This window comes from Arachis stenosperma, chromosome 9 (genome assembly GCF_014773155.1).
Source record: "Arachis stenosperma cultivar V10309 chromosome 9, arast.V10309.gnm1.PFL2, whole genome shotgun sequence".
Taxonomy (NCBI): domain Eukaryota; kingdom Viridiplantae; phylum Streptophyta; class Magnoliopsida; order Fabales; family Fabaceae; genus Arachis; species Arachis stenosperma.
The window spans coordinates 41697175-41706910 of record NC_080385.1 but is presented as its reverse complement, the minus strand read 5'-3'; the positions used below and the strand labels follow the sequence as shown (position 1 = coordinate 41706910).

At 35.2% G+C, this 9736-nt stretch overlaps 1 protein-coding gene across 1 annotated transcript; it reads left to right on the top strand.

Moving 5' to 3' along the window:
* The first annotated feature begins 580 nt into the window (after positions 1 to 580).
* LOC130950447 (acyl-CoA-binding domain-containing protein 4-like) lies at positions 581 to 9121 on the top strand. Its single transcript, XM_057878936.1, has 18 exons — positions 581 to 970; positions 1270 to 1340; positions 1595 to 1658; positions 1756 to 1833; positions 2194 to 2388; positions 2511 to 2588; positions 2725 to 2835; positions 2975 to 3041; positions 3841 to 3902; positions 4464 to 4603; positions 4938 to 5064; positions 5138 to 5252; positions 5687 to 5775; positions 6097 to 6180; positions 6280 to 6462; positions 6779 to 6919; positions 7404 to 7463; positions 8571 to 9121. Exons 1-18 carry the CDS (start codon positions 812 to 814, stop codon positions 8757 to 8759), a joined length of 2013 nt encoding a protein of 670 aa, XP_057734919.1. The 5' UTR covers positions 581 to 811; the 3' UTR covers positions 8760 to 9121.
* The last annotated feature ends 615 nt before the right edge of the window (positions 9122 to 9736 follow it).

Sequence of the window (9736 nt, the reverse complement as noted above, 5' to 3'; positions counted from 1 at the left end):
AATGAAAATATTAACTAGAAGAACTACACCTCAACCACTTGATTCGATTCAAAACAATAATCCACTTTGCTCTGGTTCAATTGATAACTTGAATAATTCATTATCTTCGACAATGAGATAACTGTTCAAAACTAATTTAAAAACATAGAGAACGAAGGAAATTGAGAGAAACAAAGGAAGACAACGCAGAAAACGAACGAAGAGAAAGGCAATGATGAAAGAGAATGTAGATAAAAAACGCCGAGTAAATTCAAAAAAGAAAACAAAATTCTTTTAAAAAATACAGTTATATATTCGCGCATTAATTGAAAAGTTATTTAGATAATGATGCGTGAGATGAATTAGGTTAAAGAAATTTGTATGAATTTAAATATGTAAATGACTTGTATTTAAAGACATATTGATTTAAGAAACTATGAAGAGTGAAGAGACTAAAATTTATATATCCCAAAATAAAAATTTTAATTTCAACTCTACCTAAGCAAACACAATCATCCTAAAAGCTACCTTAGAACTTTCAATTGACTCCTAAAATAAATTAATAAATAAATGAAATACCGTTTCCCCCTTACGCATCCGGTGTTGTAATTGTAAATTCATTGTCATTCCCTTGGCTTCGTCACAAGACGGACAACACCATCCCTCCCACGTTTGTAGCCAGCCAGGAGGGTGTTTCTTCACTTCAGTATTGGAATTGCTGGATCTCAATTCCAGACACAAACCAAGCACAAGCAGCAGCAAAAGAAGAACAAGAAACAAAGAAAAAGAAAAAGAAAACAAAAGAAGGAAAGAGTGATTCTATTATATCTCCATGGCGATGGCGAGAGCAAGCTCTGGGCTACAATACCCAGAGCGCTTCTACGCCGCGGCCTCCTACGTCGGATTGGACGGATCCAACTCTCCCACCAAAGCTCTCACCGCCAAGTTCGCCAAATCCACCGCCCTCCTTCTCTACACTCTCTACCAACAGGCATTTCTCACTCTCCCTCTCTTCGTTCCCTTCTTCCAGATCTATTGTTTTCATAACCAAATATTCTCGCCAATTAATCTAATTCGCTGCATTTACGTCACCATTGCTTCTGATCCAATGCGCACGGATCAACACGTGTCAGCGCCAAAGAGAGAATGAGTTGTTGATTTGCCTGTGATTTATCTTATTAGTTCTGGCTTCGTTAGCAATTTGGGGATTGAAGTAGGGTTTGCTGTTTGAGGAGTTCGTTTAATCTTTCTTGCTGAGTGTGTGGTTTGTTTGTTTGTTTGTTATTGTAGGCTACTATAGGACCTTGTAATATCCCGGAACCGAGTTCGTGGAAGATTGTGGAGCATAGCAAATGGGCAAGGTTGGTTTCTGTGCTTTCATCATTCCTGCCGCCTTTCGATCTATGCAGTTTCTATATAGTCACTCTGATATCTGATCCATAATCCATTTCCTATATGATGTGTTCATGTGTAATTATCATTCACTCCATGCTGTTGGTTTTATCTTTTTTTTTTTTTTAATTTTCCAATTATTGTTATTCTTGTAATATGAATTAGTCGTTGCACATCATTGTCGTGGATATCATTAAAAGGTTGTTGTTGGTTGACGATGCAGCTGGAACCAGCTCGGAAACATGTCTTCTACAGAAGCCATGCGACTGTTTGTGAAAATATTGGAGGTGCCATGCAAATTTGTTTATTTCACCATTCTTACTTGGTATGATTTTGAATGTTTGCTGACTACTTTCACCCTTAAAAAATCCTTTTGTCGTGTAGGAAGAAGATCCTGGTTGGTACTCGAGGGCATCTAACTCCTTTGTAGAGGCTGAGCCTGTTATAGATGTTCAAATGAATGTGGGTAATTCTTAAGGCTATATATATATATATATATATATATATATATATATATATATGTTACATCTATACTCTCTGCAAATTTCTGTATAGGAGCTTTGCTTGTTATATTTGTCTGTCTATTTAGGTATGCTGCATGCATGCAGTTCCTTGCAACTGACAGATAGTTTACATATTCTTTTGAGTCATGCTATGGTTTAGTGGTGTTTCCATTTAGGATCTTTATATTTCAATTAATTTAAGAGATTTGTCTTCTTAAAATTATATCAAGAGAATATAATGAGAAGATAATATTTTTCTGCACTTCTGCTACTGTCAAAATTGTAATTTCCCCGTCGTCATATATTGTTGGTTTTACAGCACAATTCCAAAGTTGGACCAGTAGTTGAGAATGGGAACTCTTATCCGGAGACAAAGACTATTCCAACTGATAATGGGAGTCAAGTTGGAACCCAGGATAAAGATGTTGTTGTTGAAGGCTTTAGTTCAGTTGAAGTCTATGATCAATGGATTGCACCTCCAGTATCTGGCCAACGTCCAAGGGCCAGATATGAGGTATTGGCTCATGCAAAATATTAAAAAAAATATATTTTTCTTCTTCACTAGCTTTACAAGTTTATGCTCTAAAACTTGTATTTTTTATTTTTTCCTGAGCTACTGTGTCGTTGTATGTTCAGCATGGGGCAGCAGTTGTGCAAGACAAATTGTATATATATGGTGGAAATCACAATGGTCGTTACCTTAACGATCTTCATGTAAGCATATGTTTGGTATCTTTGTTGCATGAAGCTATGTATTTTTATATCTAATATTGTGTCGTGTGATGTTTATTGAAATCGCAACATTTGCAAGTTGTGTACTATTTACTCAGTTACCTGGAAACAAATACAGGTTCTAGATTTGAGAAGTTGGACTTGGTCTAGGGTTGAGGCTAAGGCAGAAGTTGAGTCTACAAACTCGTCATCTACGCCAATGTTAAGCCCTTGTGCTGGTCATTCACTGGTTTGTATTTAAAAAAAGTTTTTTCTCATTTGAAAAACTCTGCATAATCTTATCTGCTATATTCAATGAGTTTTTATTATTTGCTAGAACTAATTCTAGAATATTTTGGATTATGATGATGAAAACATTGTCACAATAGATTCCATGGGATTCTAAGCTTCTGTCAATTGGTGGGCATACAAAAGATCCTTCTGAAAGTATCCAAGGTATACAGCTATATCTCTCACTTTCTTTTATTTTGCCATGGTGGGTGGGGTGGGGTTTAGAAAAAAAATTATTATTAGAAGAGAAGGCATCTTCTCAAAGAAACCTCAAATAGCAAAACAAACCCTAAGCAGATAAAAGTACAAAATTATGTGCTTATGTCAATTCTTTCCATTAAATCACTAATGGCTGGCATCACATCTATCCAAAACTAAAAAAGGGGCAGCCTAGTGCACAAGCATCCAGCATTAAGCTGGTCCAGGAAAGGCACACCCAAAGGGTGTCATGTAGCCAGCCTAATTTGATAAATACATTTGGGGATGATTCCTTGGCTTGAATATGTGACCTCAAGGTCATATGGAGACAACTCAACCGTTGCTCCAAGGCTCCCCTTCATCTGTCTAAAAGATAAAACATGTAAAACTGGGATACTTGAAATTTGAAAATTTTGTTTGGACAAAATTTGATGGTTTACATTTCACTTTAGTGATTAATGGAAGGAAACTCCAATAGCCTGATACTATTATTTCATTCAACAATTATTAAGGTGAAGAGAAATCAAGACTGTTGGGAGTGATTAAAGTCGTGAACATACATAGGTGAAGCGAATACGTGAAAATTGTTATTACCTGTTTTTCCATTCCTTTGGGATGTTTTATTCATCTATTTTATTTATGCTTGTGAATATGGTTTTCCCTGCTTCTCTGTGGCTTTTATTATACCCCTGGATTTCTTTTTATTGTGATAATAACAATTAAGTGTTCTTACTACTAAATATTAATGGATATTATTATATAACAGTGAAAGTGTTTGATCTGCAAACGGCAACTTGGTCAACTCTAAAGACTTATGGGAAACCCCCGGTATGTATCCATTATTTTTCCTTTTATGCTTATTAACCCAAAAGTCTTGGAACTTCTGAACTTTATTTTAAAATGTGATTTGTCGTGATTGCTTTCCAATAGCTGCCTGGCAAGAGTCACAGTGATGGGAATGGGACCCAGAAAATATACGTAGTGGGCAGAAAAATAAAAATAATATACAAGAATAATAAAATATTATGACAAACAACATTTATTTTATTATTATTTGACTTTGTATTGAGATGTTGCGGTATATTCTTTTCTAACTTTAATTTTAAACCAAATTTATAAGATATCTATCATTGTTTATAGTTAAATTAAATAAGACAATGTTTTGTTCACTTAAAACTCAATAGGATAATTTTTATTTTAGTGTGGAGGCAAACATAATATTTTAATGGGGACAAATATACATACACCCGTAGTTTTTAATAATTTTGCAAAATTTAGTTGCTTCTGGATATGTAATAAAGTGTTGATCTTATTATGTTTATTATTATTTTTTATGTCAAGTAATTATGGTAATGGACTTTAAAGTTCCCTTTCTTGTGTGTTTTCTAGGTATCACGTGGAGGTCAATCAGTTACTTCAGTTGGAAAAACCTTGGTGATATTTGGTGGACAAGATGCTAAGAGAACTCTCTTGAATGATCTGCATATTCTTGACTTGGAAACCTTGACATGGGATGAAATTGAAGCTGCGTAAGAAGTTTCCTGAACCAATGCTTTCTCTTTAACTGGTTACTTATTTTGGCATCTCTTTTTCTTCTGTTGTTTGCACCTCCATGTGCACACAGAAGAGGGGGTTGGGGGGATGCAATGCTAGTTGTCTTGGGGTGTAATCTAAAAATTTAAAAGTCATATCACGAATTGATGTTTTGCTGTGTTTTTAAGTCATTGCTTATACCAAAATTTGGCTTTGATGCATGATATAGTTACTCGCTTTTGTCGGTAGTGAATATGAATTTCCCTGGTTTTTCCTATTCTGTTTATGAATAGAAATGAATGTAAATGTTAATTAAGTCTCAATATGCAGTGGTTTGCCTCCTTCTCCGAGGTCTGATCATGCTGCTGCTGTGCATGCTGAGCGATACTTGCTTATCTTTGGTGGGGGCTCACATGCAACTTGCTATAATGATTTGCATGTTCTTGATTTGCAGACTGTAAGAAAATTTACCCCTTCTGTGGCTGTGGACTATAAAAGAATGATCTTATCTAATCCTCTGAACTTTGCAGATGGAATGGTCTAGACCAACTCAACTGGGTGAAAAACCAACACCACGTGCGGGACATGCTGGTGCTACAGTTGGCGAGAATTGGTTCATTGTCGGTGGGGGTGACAATAAGAGTGGTATACCACTTTGCAACCTTGTCACTTAAAAATATTTCATCTTGGGTGGAATGATTTTTTCTTGTATGAACATTGCTTATTTGTGAACAAATATTTTTTGAACTCTTGTAGTATGCAAAGAATGTTTATATTTGACGCATCTTTATGCATGCTGTTCATCATGAAATAAAGTTTACAAGGAAAAGCATTTTTGTTGGGGTAACTTCTGATATATGTATCTATAATGATATACTATAGAAAAGTATATGTATCTTGAATGTTCTATATCTATAATGTTCGTTAGAATACTGACTATATATATGTGTGTGTGTGCGCGTGCGTGTGTGCGGCACATTTGTGTGTGTGCGTCTGTGTGCACGTGTTGTGAATTTATTGAGGATCTTATTGTTGCTATATATAACTTATTTCAAGTTCTCTTCCATGCTATTCTGCAGGGGTCTCAGAGACTGTTGTGTTGAATATGTCTACGCTGACTTGGTCAGTGGTAACTTCTGTTCAAGAGCGTATTCCTGTTGCTAGTGAGGTACTTTTCTGTAGTGACTTGGGGACCATTCATTGTGGGAATATTCCAAACAATGAACTCTGTCAAAACTTTTAACCACTGAGGAAAAATAACCATTTGAAGTGGATATTGTTCTATGGTGGCAAATACTGTTATCAAGTTTTCCATTTTTGAAATTCATTCTTTAGTTATAAATGTTTACCAGGTTGCATGTGCTGTGGTATAGTTTCTAACCGTTGTTCTTTGTTTAGTTGGTGTTGTCTTCAGCCAATATATACCTAGACCATTCACCAATTATTTACTTCCATCTGCTTAGGATAATTAAAATGTTTCGCTGCACAGGGCTTGAGTTTGGTTGTAAGTTCATATGATGGTGAAGATGTACTTGTATCATTTGGAGGATACAGTGGCCATTACCACAATGAGGTAGATTGATTTCTATTCCAAAATTTTAGGTCTTTTCTGTTTTACTTTCTGCTTTTGTTTTATCATTCTGCCTCCCCTGATGTAGTTTTATGCCTTCAGGTCTATGTTCTTAAACCAAGCCACAAATCAACTTTGCAGTCAAAACTAGTTGAAAATTCCATACCAGATAGTGTTTCTGCAGTGCACAATGCTACAAATGCTACCCGAGATGTGGAGTCCGAATTTGAAGCAGGCAATGAAGGGAAAATTAAGGAACTTGTCATTGACAATGGTGATTTTACAGTATGTATTACTGCAAAGCTTGTCCTTTGTCACTTTGATCATCATAGATCAACATGTACAGTCCATTTCATTGGACCAGTCAGTAACATTCACTTATTGTTAATGTTAGGACTGAAGCAAATATAATAATTAAAAATCATTTGGAAGCTTATAAGAAACTGCAAATAAAACAGCTGCACTATATAAATGTATTAGATAACTTTCACTTCTTAAACATCGCTTGGACCATTCAACTTCTATACATAGATGATCTCCTCAATTGATGCATTTCATTTCAATTCCTGCTAATAACTGTTTTGATATTTTGGGTGTACAGAAACCGAAAGGGGATCTTCTAACAGTCCTGAAGGCTGAGAAAGATGAATTGGAAACAACACTCAGCAATGAGAAGTTACATACCCTTAAACTACAGCAGGAGTTGGCAGATGCCGAAGCTCGCAATTCTGACCTTTCCAAGGTAACTGACTACTTAATTGTTGAAGTTCCTTTAGTTAATCATTGTGGCAAGCTACTATGAGGTGGATTATTGGTTTGATCAGATAATTTCACCATGCTGTGGCAACTCCCTTATTTGATGTAGTCCTGAAAAGGACTTATTAATTTGGAAAGTGTTAAGCACCTAAAGAAAGTGGAGATCACACCTTAAAAGCCAATTATTTAGGGGGAAGAACCATTCAAACTTTAAAAACAGCATCTAATACCCATATTATACGATATAAGACTTTTGGCAAAGTCCCTAACAGAAAGTGTCCTGTACTTCCTTCTTAGTTTCTTATTTCCCCTTTTCTATTCCTTTTGGAAGGGAGAATATGTGAAAAAACAGTGTTGATCAAAATATATTAATAAATAAAAACTGAATGATCTATAAACCAAATTTGAATGTCATTTATTCTTTTATAATGCCATCAAGTTTCCTCACTTCTCTTGCACTGATAATGCAGGAGCTCCAATCAGTACGCGGTCAGCTTGCTTCTGAGCAGTCAAGGTGTTTCAAATTAGAGGTATGCAGTACTGCTTCTGAAAATCATCTTTTTTATCTAATGTTTCAAAGTAGAGCAGTTAAGGTGAGGATTTCTCACCCTTTTGTATATATTCTCCTTCTAATTAAATAAATCCAAAAACAAATAAATTAGAGTTATGCATTAATGCTTATGAAAGCCTCCCTGGGACATTATGAGGAAGTGCTTTTGAAGATTTGCTATGACAGTGAAAGTGACAGCAAGAAATGTATACCCAAATCTATTTATACAGTGGGTAGAATTTAAAATATGATGTGTTTAAAGAACAATCCATGGTGAAATCTCTGTTGCCTAAATGAAAAACAAGAATGGTCCACTTTCCCCATTTTCCGGCTAGATTTGTAGGTGAGAGTGGTTTTTGATATTATAGTTAGTCTCTCTTAAAAAGTCACCAGCCGTTAAGTAATTGCTTTCTGGGATGAACCATTGGTTACAATCATTGGAGTGAAGTGATCATTATTCCCGTTATGATGCATTTATTGTATTGTGCAAAATGTAGCTACTTGTAGGTAAGTTATTCAGTAAACACCAACGATAACCAGTGTACTAAGTTTTTCATAGAGTTGCAACTCAAGAAAAACCTTTCATGTGATCAATGAGGACTTGTGAAGACAACAATTAAAAACAGTATAATCATGTTTTCTGATTTGTATTTCTAAGGACTTGTGATTTCTCTTTCTATTTTGTTTTCATTTTTAATGTTTTTAGCTTTTAGGATATTTTGAGACAACAATTTAAAACAGTTCAATCCCGTTTTCTGTTTTTAATTATTTTCACTCTTTTTCCATTTCAAAATCCTGAAAATAAACATAGGAAATGAAAACAGAAACCAGATAGGAATTTTCCGTTCTTTGCTAGAAGTGTGTGGTCATATAACTTCTATTGCTCAAGCTCCGTGGTACCTTATGATGAGGTTGGCTCATAGGTGACTTGGTGAACCATGTTTATATGAAAATCATTATAGGATGATCCCTCTGTTATTGTCATCTTTATGTCGCTTTCCCTGATTCAAAATTTGTGTTTGTCTCCTTTTCGTAATGGATGAAAGTATATGAATTTTCTAACTGAATAGAGATATTGGGATCACAGGTTGAGGTAGCTGAATTAGGACAGAAGCTCCAAACAATTGGTACATTACAGAAAGAACTTGAACTCCTCCAGCGGCAAAAAGCAGTATCAGAGCAGGCCGCCTTGAGCGCAAAGCAGAGGCAGGGCTCAGGTGGCATGTGGGGCTGGCTTGCTGGTACTCCCCAAAGCCCGAACGCAGACGATGACTGAAAGCGCAAATCTACCCCATTAGCTTAACTGGGTTTTGTTTCAGTTGCCAATTAATTTTATTTCCAATACAATTTTTGGTTTGTTCACATTTAGCTCATTTTTTTTGGTGATGGAAATAAGATTTTAGCTGCTGTTTTGCCAAAAGGAAAACCCCCTTGGGGTTCTTGCAGTAATACATATATTAATATATACATGCAATGTAATTTAGTTGTGTAGCTCTTCATATATGACTTAGTCCAGGACAGTGCATGTTGTCAATTATTATTATTGTTGTTCGTATTGTTCCAGTCATTAACTCATTATTATCATTTGTATTCAAGATGCATACATGATTCAATGAAAGCATATATATTCTTTGTTTTTGGAGTGCTGCAATTATTTTATTTCATTTTGAATAATTCTCCACAGCCAAGCAATTTTATATGCGTTTCTTTTTCCTGTTTTCTCCCCCTCCCCCTCCCCCCTTCTTCTATTTTTCAATTTTGTTACTGTCGTCTCCAATAGCCCCACTTCCTCTTCTTCCTCCTCTTATTGGAATTTCGTCCCTTCCTTCTTTTTCATCCATCTCCTCCATCATAATCATCATAATTATTATCGTTAGTGTCATTGTCTTCTTCTAATATGTATCGTTATTGTTATCATCGAATTTGAATTTATATAATGGACAATTTTCGGTTCATTTGGTATTATACACTGGTTTCGTTTTAAGTTAATTTTCAGTTCATTTGAGACTGAATTCGAATTTATATAATGAACAATTTTCGGTTTATTTGATATTATACAATGGTTTCGTTTTGATAATATTTTCGGTTTATTCGAGGAGTAGGTGTTTTTGAATTCGAATTTATATAATGGATCATTTTCGGTTTATTTAGTATTATACAATGGTTTCGTTTCGATAATATTTTTGGTTCATTTGATCACCACAGAGAATCAGAATGAATAAAGATGTTAATGAAATGTTGGTGGTGTTGTTG

Bases quoted from the DNA above. Each gene is read 5' to 3' on its own strand.
- LOC130950447 (XM_057878936.1), top strand. From the start codon at position 812: ATGGCGATGGCGAGAGCAAGCTCTGGGCTACAATACCCAGAGCGCTTC. The intron at 2,389-2,510 runs GTATTGGCTCAT...TTGTATGTTCAG, and splicing joins GTCCAAGGGCCAGATATGAG to CATGGGGCAGCAGTTGTGCA. The intron at 5,065-5,137 runs GTAAGAAAATTT...TGAACTTTGCAG, and splicing joins ATGTTCTTGATTTGCAGACT to ATGGAATGGTCTAGACCAAC.